At 41.7% G+C, this 17,064-nt stretch overlaps 1 protein-coding gene across 1 annotated transcript in view; it reads right to left on the bottom strand.

Moving 5' to 3' along the window:
• Window positions 1–17,064, bottom strand: part of pik3c2b (phosphatidylinositol-4-phosphate 3-kinase, catalytic subunit type 2 beta) — a 172,282-nt gene that overhangs the window by 29,863 nt on the left and 125,355 nt on the right. The window contains exons 22-26 of the mRNA XM_073030650.1: window positions 14,487–14,616; window positions 11,005–11,141; window positions 3,930–4,099; window positions 3,346–3,502; window positions 3,140–3,249 (exon numbers count right to left, since the gene is read on the bottom strand). Coding sequence (XP_072886751.1) covers window positions 3,140–3,249; window positions 3,346–3,502; window positions 3,930–4,099; window positions 11,005–11,141; window positions 14,487–14,616 — 704 coding nt within the window. The remainder of the gene's footprint in view (window positions 1–3,139; window positions 3,250–3,345; window positions 3,503–3,929; window positions 4,100–11,004; window positions 11,142–14,486; window positions 14,617–17,064) is intronic.

The following is a 17,064-nucleotide window of genomic DNA, read 5'->3' as shown; positions in this document are numbered from 1 at the left end:
CTCTCTCCTCTCCTTTCCAACAACACTGTAAACAGGGAGGCTCTCTGGATCATCCCGAGATGTTACAGATGCCCGAGGAAATTCGTAAAGATGATTCAGCCGCTCCACGATGGAATGACAGGACAGTGTGGTAAACTACATATACCTGTCTGGACACGCCCCTCTGCTGGTCTCTTGCTGCTAATAAAAGCCTATCGTTTGCCTCCCGTCTCCGAGAGTTATTGAAGGTGCATCAGACGGGTCCTTCGCAGTGGTGATACATCAGCTGCATTTGCCATTTCCATTGGGGTGAAGCAGGGCTGTGTACAAGCCCAGTCCAGTTTAATCTGTTCTTCACTTGCATGTTATCAAGGGCGTGTACCACAGGTACCAACTGGGTGGCTCTCTCTGACCTTCGCCACTTGAACGCACAGACGAAGTGCCTCCATAGTCATTCAAGAAACCCTCTTTGCTGATGACTGTGTACTCCTGGTGCACAAAGGCAGTGATCTACAGTTGATGCTGAACAAATTCTCAGACGCTGCTACGTCCTTTGGCCTGTATCAGCCTAAGCAAGACTGAAGTACTTCACCAGCCCATGCCAAACACCAACTCCATAGAACCAAAAATCACTGTCACCAGCTGACAAATGTAAACAGCTTCAAATACTTGGGGAGCATCATCTTGAGCGATGGGTCTTTGGACAAAGAAATTGACTCCAGGATCAGCAAGGTCAGCCAGGCTCTGGGGAGGCTGCATACCAGAGTGCTCAATCAACACAATGTCCACATCTCCACAAAGCTGAAAGTCTACAGAGCTGTGGTTATCCCTTCTCTCCTATATGGATGTGAGACCTGGACTCTGTACTGACGACATATCAAACAACTGGAGAAATTTACAAGCGCGCCCTCTGCTCCATCCTTGGCATTCATTGGCAAGACCATGTCCCCAACCTGGAGGTCTTGGATCATGCAGAGTCCACCAGCATCGAGTCCCTGATCATCAGAGCCCAGATGCGGTGGGTGGGACATGTCATCAGAATGGATGACCACTGTATGCCTCGCCAGCTGCTCTATGGTGAACTGGAGACCGAATAGAGACCTCAAGGTTGTTCACGCAAGCGCAACAAAGGCGCTGTGAAGGAAACCCTACGCTACTGTGACATCCAGAGAAGGGAACTAGAAGCTGCGGCTGCTGACAGAACCCACTGGTGAGCCCTGTGCTATGAAGCCTACACCAGTTTTGAAGACAGGTGCTGCCAAAGACTGATGGAAATCTGTGAGCGGCGCCACAGAGCAGCAGCCACAAATTATTACAACAATGGATTTCCAGTGCTCCCATCGTGCTAGACTCTGCGCTTCCAGACTGGGACTGCAGAGCCACCTCCGTGCTCAGGGATGAACTGCACAACAGCGTGTGTTCTTCAAACCCGAAGGACTACCATTACAATGCAATACATAAAAATATAGAATAAATTATGATCAATGATGTAACATTGAGACTTTATAAAGCACTGGCGAGGTCTCATTTGGAGTATTGTGAACAGTTTGGGGCCCCTTATCTTAGAAAGGATGTGCTGAAACTGGACAGGGTTCAAAAGAGGTTCATAAAAATGATTCCAGGATTGAATATTTTGTCATACGAAGAACATCTGATGGCACTGGGCCTGTATTCACTGTAATTCAGAAGAATGAAGGGTGTCCTCATTAAAAACTATTGAAAGGCCTCGATAGAGTGGATGTGGAGAAGATGTTTCCAATGGTGGGTGAATCTCAGACCAGAGGACACAGCCTCAGAATAGAGGAGTGTCATTTTAGAATGGAGATGAGAAGGAATTTCTTTAGCTAGAGAGTGGGGGATCCATAGAATTCTTTGCCACAGGTGGCTGTGGAGGCCGTCTTATGTGTATTTAAGGCAGAGGTTGCTAGATGTTTGATTGGTTAGGGCATGAAAGGACATGGGGGGAATGCAGGAGATTGGGGCCAAGATGAAAATTGGATCAGCCATGATGAAATGGTGTAGCAGAGTTGATGGGCCAAATGGCCTAATTCTGCTCCTACATCTTATGGTCTATTAAGAAATATATATAAGTAGTGCAAATGGAGAGCAAAGCAACGATGTGGGTTGGTTCATTGTCCGTTCAGAAATTTGATGGTGGAGGGGTAGAAGCTGTTCCTTAGAAATACAAGAGCTGTTTCTAAAACTTCAACATCCATGAATGACTATTAATTTCTTTCCAGTAGATGACAGAGATCAACATGGCAGTCCTTGCCTTTTGTTTTCCTTTTAGTGACGTTTAGGGATGAAAATTGGGTTTTGTAAAATAGAACAGAGATAGCTCAGTGTTAACAACTCAGTGGGTTGAACAGCATCTGTGGCAGGGAAGGATCTGCCAACATGTTGACCCAGTTCCTTCCCCTCCCCCACCTCCGTGCTCAACCCACTGAGCTCCTCCAGCAGATTGTGTGTTGTTCCAGACTGCAGCATTTGCAGATGTTTGTGTCACCAATCTCAGGATCAATGGAAATTAATAGACAGTGGCTACTTTATTAGGTACATCCTGCACCTCCGGGTTTTCTTGTGCTTGTAGTCTATCCCCTTCAAGGTTCAACGTGTTGTGTTTTAGAAATGCTCTTCTGCACACCACTGTTGCAACACGTGGTTATTCAAGTTACTGTCACCTTCCTGTCAGCTTGAACCAGTCTGGTCATTTTCCTTCGACCTCTCTCATTAGAAAGGCGTTTTCACCCACAGAACTGCCACTTACTGGATATTTTTTGCTTTTTAGCAGCATTCTCGAAACTCTGGAGCTTGGACCAATACCAATAAGCAAGGAGTCTGTGGACCCCTTGCTCTAGAAACTGTTGTCTGTGAAAATGCCAGGAGATCAGTAGGTTCTGAGATACTAAAACCACCCTGTCTGGTACCAATAATCACCCCATGGTCAGAGTCACTTAGATCATATTTCTTCTCCATTCTGATGTTTGGTCTGAACAACAACTGAACCTCTTGATCATGTCAGCGTGCTTTTATGCACTGAATTGCAGCCACATGATTGACTGATTAGATATTTGCATTAACGAGCAGTGTATCTGAGTATACAAGTCTTGCCAGCAACATTTATATCCAGTGAAGGAATAAATGATTCCTAAAATCCCACCTTGTAAAATAGGTGGTAGCCTGAGCCTCTGACTCTTGTGGTCGAAGGGTGTCATAAACATATTTCAGGTCATGAACATCAGACAGCTCTGGAATTCCACAGGAAAGCATCTGCAGGGAGAAAAGAGATCAAGCTATTACAAAATCTTTGATTTATCAAAGAAAAATCAATACTTTCTTGAGCAAATCTAATGCACATCTTCATACCAGTCCCAGGAGATTGAGGAACAGGTCAGTGTGCTTGCGGATGAGATTGTATGCCTGACAACACAGGTCAACAAAGTCATGAAACCGGCTGGAGGGTTTGTCGCCACCATTAATGACATAGGCCATGTCCGAGGTGAAAACAAATGGAGCCCGGTCTCTATGGAATTAGAAGATAAGAATGTTATAAGCACTAGAATTTACTTTTGTACATTTATACATTTGCGGAAGTATTGAAGGATATATTGGGAAGACAACTGAGTACAGGAATCCCCTTCGTAACAGCTGACTAGGTTATGGAAACTTGTCCTTACAGAATCCACAAATCACAGAAGTTAGAAATTTTAAATATGGAATAAAATTTGCTTTCATTAAATTTATGTAGGGGATAAAAGTAAATAAACACAAAATTTATGTTTTTCAACTGCATTTCTTGACGAATGCACAGATTATGTGGCTTCTCTTTCTGGAAAATTATGAAATTTCTACAAACGCAAACTCCCTATCCCCAACACAAGTTGCCTGTGCACAGAAATAGCCCATGAGCTACAAATAGGATCATCACTGAAAACTATTCATCTGCTCACCTCTTAAAGTTGCCCAGCATCTGGGCATGTCCAAGAAATTTGCCAAAATCAATATGGAACATATGGCCACTGGTCTTCAGCATGATGTTGTCATTATGTCGGTCACAGATGCCCAGGACGTAAGTGGCCACACAGCAGCCAGCGCAGGAGTAAATGAAATTTTCCACAGCCTGGTGTAGAGTCAGAAAAAGCAGAAAGCAAAACTCAGTGTTTTCCTGTCCTAGATGCCTTAGAAAAGCCCTTCAGAACATAGAACAGTAAAGTACAGGCCATTCAGCTCACAATGTTATGTCAACCTTTTTAACATACTCTTAAGATTAATCTAACTCTTCTCTCCAACAAATCCCTCCATTTTTCTCTCATCCATGTGGCTATCGTGGAATCTCTTAAATGTCTCTAATGTATCTACTTATACCAGCACCCCGTCAGTGTTTTCTACATATCTATCACTCTGTGTTTTTTTAAAAAAAACATCTTTGACATCCCCCCTATACTTTCCTTCAATCACCTTAAAATTTACCCCCTCATATTAGTTATTTTGGCCTTGTGGAAAAAGTGCCTGGCAGTCCACTCAATTTATGCTTTTTAATCATCTTTAGGCATAAGCTCCACACTGCTATAGGAACAACACCATTAAACTGGAAAGAGTGCAGAAAAGATTTAGGAGGATGTTTCAAGGAACTGAGTTTATTGAGAGAGACTGAGCAGCTTACAACTTTATTCATTGGAGTGCAGGAGAATGAGGGGTGGTCTCATAAGAGGTGCATAAAATTATGAAAAGCAAAGGTAGGACAAAAGCCCACAGCCTATTTCCCAGTGCTAGGGAACCAAGAATTATATGGTGCAGTTTATGGTGAGAGGGGAAAGATTTAATAGGAACCTGAGATGCAACTTTTTCACCCAGAAGTTGCTCAGGATGTGGAATGAGCTGCCAGAATAAGTGGTTGAGGTGGGCACATTAACAATATTTAGAAAGCTCTTGGATAGGTTCATGAATAGGAAAGGAACTTCAAAGGGATGTGGACCAAATGCAAGCAAATGGGACTAGTTTAGATGGGTATTGTGGTTGGCATGGACTGGTTGGGATGAAGCTGTAGGTCTCCATTGGGATGGGATGTTGTTTGCATTGTACGCTGATGAACAAAATTCCAACATCACCTGTTCAAAGAAACAAATCCCAAAACCAGTACCTACTTTGTGCAGCTACCACACTGAGGACAGGGTGATGAAGATGAGAAAGTTGGAATATTGTCAATGAGAGTGCAACAGAGCAAAGGAATTTACTCAAAAAGCATGGGGAGACTGGGTAGGAAAAATGCTGTTATATGCTGATAAGGATTGGGCTACAAGTGTGTCAGAAATTTATCCAGGAGGATGAAGTTAAACATTACCAGCAATTACAAGTTAGTTATTAACATCTTTACTCTGGGCCAAAAAATCTCCCGAAGGTCATTTCAATCGTGCTGACTACGTTGCAATAGAATACAAGGGCAGCCAAATTGCTTCAGGATGGTATTATACAAATGTAACGTGAGAGTTTGAATTTCCCACAATTATCTAACTCAGGTCCCACATCATGAGATTCAAAAGACCACAAGATATATAAACAGAATTAGGCCACTTGGCCCATTGAGTCTACTTCATCAATCATGGCAACATCATGTAATCAGGTTTTAAGCAGTCAGATACAATTTCAGGTCAGTAGAAATACCAGGCTTCTCCAAGAGGACCACAACCTTATGGTTTGGAGGCTTGTGTGCCTCAGTGACCTGAAAAGCTATGCTTTGGCTCTTGGTAGAGTCACCATGCCTTCTTCTCCTTCTTCTTGTTTTATGGCGGTTGGCACCCAGCTTAATGGTGCATTACCGCCACCTTCTGCTCTGGAGTATGGATCAGACGATAGACTTACATTCTAAATCCCTTCACCCATTCACACACACATACCCTAATCTACATTTCTTCAGTTATTTGTGCTAGCTTGCCAGTGTTGTAGATAGTTCATACATTCGAGAAACTGATTTTGGGTCACCCATGTCAAACAGATCAAAGTGCAGAAGTCAGACTAAGAGTGGACTACTGGTCCTCCAGGGTAGAGGGTTCAGCTCAGAGCAAACAATCCTGACTGATCAAACAAAACTGTTATGGAAACAGCAATGAAGAACCCTTCTAAATCTGTAAGCGATGGTATTTCTGAGTCTTCAACCATGACTTGAATGGCTGACAGTAGTGAAAATCAAGAGGAAGCTATTGGCATGATGAAGGAAGCCCTGAACACCTTCAAGACCAAGACCAAAATTGGTTTCTGGAATGTACTAACTATCTACAACACTGGCAAGCTAGCACAAATAACTGAAGAAATGCGTTGTTACAATCTACATACTGTATACTGACGTCAGTGAAAGCAGATGGATAGGGTCTAGCAGACTAAAGGTAGCAACTAGTGAAAGTTTTATACTCAGGAAGGGAAGATGGTCAGCATCACGATAGTGTAGGTGTCATTTTGAACAAAGGCATTGAGAAGTGCTGAGGCGGATGAGAGTAAGATTGTAAGGGAAGCAGGTGAACATGACTGTGATCCATTGCTATACTCCAACTGATAGTATTAACATTGAACAGCTGCAGTGGAGGTAGAGTTAACACCACGCCATGACATAATCTTCATCATGGGAGATCTAAACGCCAAAGTGGGAAACAACAACTTACACTTCACTCAGGTCATGGGCACACAGGGATGTGGGACAATGAATAACAATGATGAAAGAATCGCGGATTCGGTGCCATGAACAATTTGGTCATAGGATAGATCCTCGCTCTGCACCGTGAAACACACAGACTGACACAGTGCTCACCCAATGAACACAACAAAAAGTAGATAGACCATTTGATGATTAAAGGTCGTGGCAACGATCCTTGCAGTACGTAAAGGTGAAGAAAGAAGCAGATGCAGGAAGTGACTACCACCTTGTAGCAGTGATGTAATTCAAGCTGAGAAGCACTAGGACCAGAACGCATATACAAAGGTGTTGAAAAGTTCAACGACATCAGTGTGAGATCTGCATTCAGCATTCATCCCAGAACAGATTTCACGCCTTGCAAGACCTTGACGAAGATGTGTCCAAGTACATTATCAATACAATGCGGAAATGGGTTGCCTCAGTCTTCAAGGAGAGCAGCGAGGATACAGAGCTGGAAAGAACAAAGAATGGATACAGCAGGAAACATGGGCGGTCTTAGAAGAAAGATGGAGAATTAAGAAGTGCTGGTTACAAAGTCTACATGACTCAAGGTGAACCTTCAAGTAGTATACAATGAACTAACAAGAAAGTGAAGAGACTTGTAAGAAAGGATAAGCGAGTCTATATGGAAGACCTTGCAGTACAGGCTGAAGAAACAGCCATTCCAGGGAACCAGGGAAATATAAACAAGATTTCAAAATCGACATGTGGAAATTTCCAGGCCAGATCCAGTGGTCTCATGGGAAGATAAGACAGTCTGCTTTTGACAACTGAGAAAAAGGAAGAGAAGCAAGACAGAGTATTTCAGAGAATTACTGAATAGAACATCACCAGATGAAGAACAAAAAGCAGCAGAGGATCTCAACATCACCATTGATCCACCCAAGACAAGATGGTTACTGTGATTAAATCACTAAAGAACAGCAAAGCTGCAGGGCATGACAATTTGAACGCTGAACAGGTCAAAGCTGAACCAAAAGTTGCACCAGCCATCCTGCAACCACTGTTTACTACAACCTGGAAATGGCAACAAGTACCCAAGGACTGGACAAAGGGAGTCATTCTAAAGATCCCCAAGAAGGGATCGTTAAGTGATTGCAACAACTGGTGTGGCAACACACTTCTGTCAGTGTCCAGCAAGATTTTTGCCAAAGTCATTGTCCAACAGTTACAGATGCAGTCGATCAGTACTTGAGGAAGGACCATGCTGGCTTCAAGAAGAATAAAGGCCGTGTTGACCAGATCTTCACGCTGCGTAACATCAGAGCAGTGTACAGAGTGACAGAGCCAACTGTATGTAAATTTCCGACACTTTAAAAAGGCTTTTGATACAATCCACAGGGAGAGCCTCTGGTCATAATTCTCGGATCATATGGGATCCCTTCCAAAATTGTCCAGCTCATCCAGATTTTCAATGCTAACTTCACCTGCACAGTTGGGATCTGCAGTTTAGACTTTTATGTCAAGACGGGAGTCAGGCCAGACTGTGTGATGTCGGCAATATTATTTAACCTGGTGATTGACTGGGTTATGAGGCAAACAACTAGATAAGCAGAGAGGCATTAGGTGGACTTTATTCCCTATTTTTGGAAGACCTTGACTTTGTGGATGACCTTGCATTACTATCACACACATGCAAGAGAAAATTCTGCATCCGTGTACCTCTGGTGGACAGTCTGGACTCAGACTCAGAGTTACTATACTGCCAGTATGTGAAACATACCAGAATTGATTGCTGTTCAGTGTCAAACATAAAACACAGGACAATGCCATAACAGACAATACAGTAGCAACAATTTACAAGACAATGGTGCAAACAGCCATGAACAATCAACAATTAGCAGAGTTGTCACATGCACAAATATCAATAGCCTGACTTAAATAACTGTGAACAAATGAATAGATCATTTGAATAAATGAATAATTGTCAACAGAACCAGGAGGGCAGGGAAGACCATTTAACGGATGTTGTGCAGGGACAGTCAGGGTATTACACCTGAGTGAGTTTTGTTGAGAAGTTGGATTGCTACAGGAAAGAAGTTTAGAAAGTGATGTGTGGTCCTGGCGGTGATGGACTTAGTGCATCTCCCTGATGACAATTAGTTGAATAAGTGACTGCTAGGGTGGGTGGAGTCAGCAGTAATTTTTCAGCACTTTTCTTTGCTCTGACAATGAACAGGACTAATGTCAATAGCTGACAGCCAGTCTTCTCCACAGAGTGGACCACACGCTGCAACCTGGACTCGAAGAGGGAAGGAGAAGCGGGAAACCAATTGCTGATAGAGGTGGTCTGAACACTCTCAATGATGGCTGAGTAACAGTAAATCAGGATACACCCTGAGATGTTAAGTCTTGAAACCCAACATAGGAAGAAGAATCTCTGCTGGGCTTTCCTAGTAATGAATGTAGTGTGCTTGCCCACTTCAGTGTTTTGGTAATGGTAATCCCCAGGAATTTGACTGACTCGACCACAGACATAGACTGACCATTAATTTCCAAGGGTGGAGGGTGGGTAGGAGGTTGTCGACGGAAGTCGATCCTCATTTCCACTGTCTTGATAGCATTAATCTCCAAATTGCTACAAGCACACCATGCTTCAAGACAGTTCACCCCTCTTTGATAGCATGTCACTTCATTATTAGAAATGAGACCAACTGCAGTCATGTCATCTGCAAACTTTAGGATTTTAAAGGATTTGTCTGTAGTGGTACAGTCATTTCTATAAAGTGAAAACAGGAGGGGTGAAAGAACACAGCCCTGGGGAAAGCCAATGCTAATAGACATTGAATCGGACAAGTAGGACACTAGCCTTACAAACTGCTTCCATCCTGTCAGGAAGTTTGTAATCCAATGATAAACACTGTAGGGTACAGATAGCTGGGTTCGCTTGCTGAGGAGCAACTCCAGAACAAGTGTTGAAAGCGGAGCTAAAATCCACAAGCAAGGTCCTCATATAGGTGCTGGGAGTCCAAATGTTGAAGAATTTAATGAATGCACAAGTAAACTGCATCTTCAATCAAGTGATTTGCTTTATAAGCAAACTGCAGCAAGTCAAGAAGAGGATTAGTAACGGACTTAAGGTTCATAACTACTGAAGTCAGAACAACTGGCCTATAATCATTAAACCCAGTGATCTTATCTTTCTTGGAAGCTGGAATACTTGTAGCAACTTTAGAGCAGTCCAGAACCCTGCATACTTTCAGGGAGGTGTTAAATATCTCAGTGAAGACAGGTGATCTGCACAGTGCCTTGTAGTACTAGGCAAGACAACGTCAGGGCCTGTGACTTTCCTAATGTTCTGTTTTCCACATAGTTTTCAAATGTCCTCATGCCTCACAGAAAATAGGGAATGGGATGGAGGGAGGGGGCAAAGGGGGTGGGGGAGGGAGACTGAAATGGTGAACGAGGGGATGGTGATATTGGAGTGGTGTGAAAGGGAGGAGATTAGGGGCTCAGCATATCAGGATCAGAGGAACTGAGTAGAGGTAGATGCTGGTTGTCCCTATCAGACTGGCAATAAAACTGATTGAGTTGTTCAGAGGGAGACTCAGGAGCACTTTAGTTTGAAGTTGGTAAAACTTTGCAGAGAACTTCAGACTGCCTGGTGATTGTGGAAGTCTCTCTCTAGCTTTTGCCACTTTTAGAGCTTTATTAAACTTCAGTTTTGCAGAGTGATATTCCTCTCTGTTTCCAGACCTATAGGCATAATCCTTAGCAGATCTGAGAGTCCTCCACTAGATCTCAATATTTCCATTTCCAACTCAGATAGCCAAAATAAAAGAAGTTTAGATTTAAAACCTTATGAAAATAGATGGAAAATTGTTTGATTTCTCAGGCAATAAAAAGAGGACACTACTGTTTTGTTAAGCTGGGATGAGTGTGAATAGAAGCTTGGCAAGAATGCCAAGCTCACTGTTGTTGTTCGCAAGTTTGCACATAGTCATAGAGTACCACACAGAAGCAGGTCCTTTGCCTCATCTCATCTCTGCCAGCCTGGTTTTACCCCTAGTCACATCCACCTGTACCCTGACTGTAGCCCTCCAAACCCCTCTAATCCATGTACCTATCCAAGTTTCTCTTAAATATCACAATTGAACCCACATCCATCACTTCCGCTGGAATCTCATGCACATCACCCACCGAGTGAAGTAGTTCCCCCTTAGTTTCCCCGTAACTATTTCACCTTTCACCCTAAACCTTTGACCTCTAATTCTAGCTTCACCCAACCTGAATGGAATTGACATAGTTCTATGCAGAAGTGAATGATGTCGGTTGAAAGTCAAGTACAAGGGAATGAGCATATCCAAAATGCAGGAAAAAAACTGACAGTTTTTCTTCACCTTTTCATACTCTTCTTCATTTGGGTTGTGTTTCTGTAACCATTCTGCCAACGGATGGTCTTTGAAAGATCCTGTCACCCCATGCTCCACCTGGATTTTCCGCAAGGTCTCTGCATGTGGAATCAACTCCACCATTCCTGAAAAACATGAAAAACAACGACTGAACAATGTACACAGCAGGTATGGGCTATTACCTTGCTAAATCCAGAAGTGGTTGTTGATACAGGATATTGTATAATTTCCATGGACTGTTCTACTACTAAACCTTGATTTCATTTCTTTTCTTCATGGTGCTCTTTATCTGATTTAGTTTCCTTGATGCTGAACTTCAACCCATTGAAACACATTGGAAGTTACCAGATTTAATTCCTACACTGCACAAAGCAAGAAACTGCATGGGAAAGAACTCCCCAGCAACCAGGACACCTTCAAGGAGTGATGCATCAAAAAAAATGGCATCCATCATTAAAGATCTCCACCTCCCAGGACATGCCCTCTTCTCATTGCTACCATCAAGAGGAGGTACAGGATCCTGAAGGCACATACTTAATTATATAACTATAATTTAGTTTTTATAACTATATACATCTATAACTTACAGTTTTTATTATGTATTGCCACACACTCCTGCTGCATAACAATAAATTTCACAACATATGTCAGTGATATTAAATCTGATTTTGATTCAAAAGATTAAAAACCTCTATTTCTATGGCATCTTTCACAGGTCATCCAGAACAACTTACAATCGACAGATTACTTTTGAATTGTAATCACAATTCTAATACCAGAACTGTACCACTTTGCCTACAAGGTCACGAGAACAGCAATGAAATAATGACTAGGTAATTGATTTTAGCTACTTTGCTTGAAAATAATTATTAGCCAAGAAACTGGGCAAAATATCTGTCCTTCTTCAAAGTAGAGCCGCGGGAGATCTTTGACATTTACACGAAAGGCGGTGTTCTTACATCGTTAAAGTGTTAAGGTTAAACTTACAACCCCCATCACAGGAGCAACAACGCTACTAAGGTGGAAGGTGGTTAACCATCACAGCCCCTACAGCACACTATAATTACCCCCAATAGCGCTATACATCAAATGCCCACTGACAGACAGCATCCAGGCTCAGAATGGTTATCTTATTGACTTATCAGATGACATCTGACAGAACCGCTCTATTAGATATAATCTAACCAGCTATATCTAGTTAGATTTAGTAATTATAAATAATCTCCAGAGACAGGCCATTGGATGTACTTATAATGATGTACAACTGAAATGTCGAAAGGGATCTTGTAAGGAGTTTGTACATTCTCCCCACGATTATGTAGGTTTCCTCAGGGTGCTCTTGGTTTCCTTCCACAGTCCAAAGATGTACTGGTTGTTTGGTTAATTGGTCATTGTAAATAATAATAATAATAATAAGTACCTTATTGATCTCGAGTGGGAAATTCTTTTGCTACAGCAGCAATATTTAAAAACACACTTAGCAATGTGCAGACTTAATTAATAGTAACATATACATGTTTATAAAATAATATACACAGTAATAATGTATCAATTTGCAATAATAACATATGAAATAATAAAGTAGATAATAAAGTACTATGATATGTGTGCTCCTGTTGCACAGAGATGAACTGTTGTATATGCATTTTGCATTTGGTAGGAAAGATCATCTGCAACGATCCTTATGACAGTGAAGCAAAATGAGTCTGTTCAAAAAGGTGCTCAGCTGCTTATTCAGTATGTCATAGAGAGGATGTGCCAGATTGTCCATAAGGAATAATAGTTTGTTCAGTGACCTCCTTTCTACCACTAACTCAAAAGAGTTGGGATTGTAACCAAGGATGGATCCAGCCTTTTTGATGAGTTTATTTAGTCTTTTTGCATCACCAGCACCCACCAATGGTGGGTTCCTCCAATATAAAGCAGCAAAGAGGACTGCACTTGCTACAACAGACTGGTATAAGATCTACAACATGCTGCTGCACACACTAAAGGATCTCAGTTTCCTTAGAAGACAGAGGCTGCTCATCCCCTTCTTGTAAACAGCCATGGTGTTGGCTTTCCAGTCAAGTCTGTTGTTGAGGTGAATGCTCAAGTATTTGTACTCCTCCACCAATGCAACCTCTTCTCCCAGAATATATACAGGATTTGTCACAGTTCTCTTCCTCCTAAAATCAATCACCATCTCCTGTGATTAGGCTTGGATTAAATTGGGTGATTGCTGGGTGGTGTGGCTCGAAGGGCCTATTCCGTGCTGTATCTCAATAAATAAATAAGTAAATAAACATATTAGGTGTAAAAAAAAACACACTACCAGATGGAATACTGGTTTTGGTGTTGTCCAAAAATTCTCTTTAACAGATAGAAATATTAAGTAGGATACAAAACCAAATCTTTGAGGGTCATATCTGTTAAAATCACCCTGGTGTCACATGGCAGGTTCAGTAAATGTTAAAGAAATTATAAAAAGCACAATGCACAATGAATATGATACAGTTTAAAAGGGGGGGGGGGTGATGTTTGGGATGCTTTAAGCTTTCCCATCATTTGAGACCTTTGCAGAATCTTCCTGATTGCAGATGTCAATCATAAAATTCAACATGGTTGGCAGCGGAAAGGAGTCTCCAAACACGAAGACCTCAAAGCTTGCCCAAATTTATTGGTCTATCAGACAAAAATGATTCTTGTCTTCATATACTTATGAGGCCTGGACTGGAAGGCCAGCATTACTTTACAAAATATCTAGTCACTCATCAGTGGATCCAACACTTACCTCATCAGTCACCTCCTCAAGACAGAGGTCTGTTTAAGGTAGGTTTTTCTTTTACAGATAAATTTATTTGTCACATGTACATTGAAGCATACAGTAAAATAAACGACCACCTCATTCTGGGGCAGCATGGTAGCGTAATGGCTAGCACAAAGCTTTACAGTATCAGCAATCCAGGTTCAATTCCCACCACTGTTCTGTAAGGAGTTTGCAAGTTCTCCCCATGACTGTGTGGGTTTCCTCTGGGTGCTTCAGTTTCCTCCCACAGTCCAAAGACATTCCAGTTGGTAGGTTAATTAGTCATTGTAAACTGTCCCGTGATTAGGCTAGGGTTAAATTGGGGGTTACTGGGCGGCACAGCTCAAAGGGCCAGAAGGGCCAGAAATAAACCAACAGACAAACTTGCTGGGGGCAAACCGCAAATGTTGCATGCTTTCAACGCCAACATAACGTGCCCACAACTTACTAACTTCAACTCAAAATGTCTTTGAGAAACTGGAGCACCAGGAGGAAACCAGAATATCAAGAGGCCACATGGTCACAGGGAAAATGTACAAAGTTCTTACAGTCTGCGATGGAAATTGGACCTTGATCTTACGGCTAGCATTGTAAAATCTTATGCTAACCCTATGCTACCGTGTGGCTCCAAAGAAGAATCAGAGTAATAATTGCCCAAGCGTAAGATGAATAAGAGGTTTACCTCGCTCCCATCCTGTCGCGGTGCACTTGAAGAAGATCATACGCATATCCAGGCCCTCCTGAATCCAGATCTTGTTCATGATGTGAATCATTTGAAGTGTCAACATGTCCTGTCGCAAGTCATCCCCAGTCTAGACAATAATCATACACAACAAGGGTTAAGCACGTTTGGTTATCCTGCTGTCTCTCCTCCGTTCCTGAACAGAATGATTCTTGATAATATTTACATCCATGCAGGGCAGCAGGTCTACATTATTGAACCAATGCAACATTTATTGTGCTCGTGTCTAGATAGCAAGTCCAGGTCACCTAACATCCTTCAATTTCCTCACTCTCCATGAATGGAGCTTTATTGGGGTAGCGTTTCTACAAGAACAGAGCTTTATCATCTTGCATCTCTGCACCTAGACTGTAAGGTTTGGTAAACTATTCAAATAAGGGGTCATGTCAATGACTCCCACTGCTACTCTTACTAAGATCTGCACATGGGCCTCTTTCTGTAACCTCACTGGAGAATTGTTAGAATGATAATTTAAATTTTTATAGGCAGTTAATTTTAACTAAACACTTCATACTAATCTAAATAAAATAAGATAATTGCAAGTCACATAGAAATTGAAATGGATTGAATGGGTATTAATACTTGGAAGCAATGATGAATTTCAAAGTCATGAGTTGCAGTAGTGTGAGTATCACTTAATTAGAGCAGTGGCAGAGATGTCACACAATATGCAACCATTCTGTCTTTATGTGTAGGGCTGAGCCATGAGTAAGATTACGAAGTACAAAGTATTTTTTTATTATCAAAGTACATATATGTCACCATATACAACCCTGAGATTCATCTTCTTGTGGGCATACTCAGCAAATCTATAGAATCGATGATTATAACAAATCAATGAATGACTGACAAATTACAGCTTCCAACCAGAGTGCAGAAGACAACTAACTGTGCAAATGCAAGAAAGAAAGTAGTAGTAGTAGTAATAATAATAATAAAGCAATAAATATCGAGAACATGAGATGAAGAGTCCTTAAAAAGTGAGCTGTTAGGTTCTGGGACCATTTCAATGATGAGGCAAGTGAAGTTGAGTGAAGTTATCCCGTTTGTTCAAGAGCTTATTGGCTGAGGGGAAGTAGCTGTTCCTGAACCTGGCGGTGCGAGTCCTAAGGCTCTTGTACCTTTGTCTTGATGGCAGCAATGAGAAGAAAGCACGACCTGGGTGTTGGGAATCCTTGATAATGGATACTGTTTTCCTGCGACAGCGTTTCATGTGGATGTGCTCAACAGTGGAGAGGGCTTTACCCGTGATGGATGAAGCACATCCACATACGTTTTTTCTTAAAAAGGTCTTGAAATCCTCCTGGGAGTCATGACCCCCACATTGAAAAATGATAATCTGGTGGCTTGTATTTAAACCCCATCTCAGCAACTGGGGAATTTATATCCAGTTAATCTTGGTTATTAATTATTACACTGTGCTGTACTGTTCTATATTATATGACATAAAATGGAATGAAAATGCACCAGCTCGTGATGACAGCAGATCTACCAGAAAACTAAAATGAAAAATCAAGTTCCTTAATATTCTAATGGAAGGTAACCTTTCACCTTCCCCAGTATTTACAGTCAGCAACATGGTTGACTCTTCCTCTGAGAAGCACAAGCAAGCACTTAGCTTAGCAGCAGATAAGCACAAGCAATAAATCTGAGCAAATGAATGAATTTTAAAAAATTATGACATACAATCTTAGATGAAGAAGGGTCTTAGCACGAAACATCAATAGTTTACTCTTTTTCACAGATGCTGCCTGACTTGTTGAGTTCCTCCAGCGTTTTGTGTGTGCTGCTCTAGAAAAGTATTTTTGGCTTCTTTACCCAAGGATGTCTGGGCAAAGTACATCCTTTCAAATCAGATGAACAATTCACATTGGTAGAAATAATTTAAAATCCATGATATACACAGAATCACCTGTTTTGCAGACACTAGTCAAAGGTATACATTTATTCTCATTAGCCAGACATGGTCAGAGCTGTTTGTGCTTCTGGGGAATCTAACCAACAAGGACTATTGTTATTATTACACAAAATTCACGAACTGATTCCTAATCCAAGGGATTTTAAGCATTTACTTCACAAATATAATTACTGGCTCCTGTCCCTCTGTCACATTCTTAGCCACTGGACTGATAAAATGCAATCCTGACTTGTCACTACACATTCTGAGAAATCCATTTATGACTGACTGGGGGTACGAGCCAAACACATACAAGAACAAATCAATCCATTCTGTTTACTGTTCCATCTCCAAGTAGTAAAGCATTTGATTTTTCCTCTTTCCACACACGTAGCTCTATACACTATGCTCATTGACACGCACAGTGCAAGGAGCTGCTTTCAGATCTGACAGTGTCTTTCTTTAGCTGTCAGTGTAATCCGAGACGACTGGCTTTACAATCATCCTTTCTCTTTCCTCCACTCTTGCCAAGCCTGGCAAACCTCCATGTGAGAAGTTCTGAATACCAACTGAGTACATCGTACCATTCTGCGCCAAGTAAATTATTCAAAGTAAATCAGT

Source organism: Hemitrygon akajei, chromosome 27 (genome assembly GCF_048418815.1).
Source record: "Hemitrygon akajei chromosome 27, sHemAka1.3, whole genome shotgun sequence".
Classification (NCBI taxonomy): domain Eukaryota; kingdom Metazoa; phylum Chordata; class Chondrichthyes; order Myliobatiformes; family Dasyatidae; genus Hemitrygon; species Hemitrygon akajei.
The sequence above is the reverse complement of the archived record's forward strand: the minus strand, read 5'-3'. Positions and strand labels throughout refer to the sequence as shown.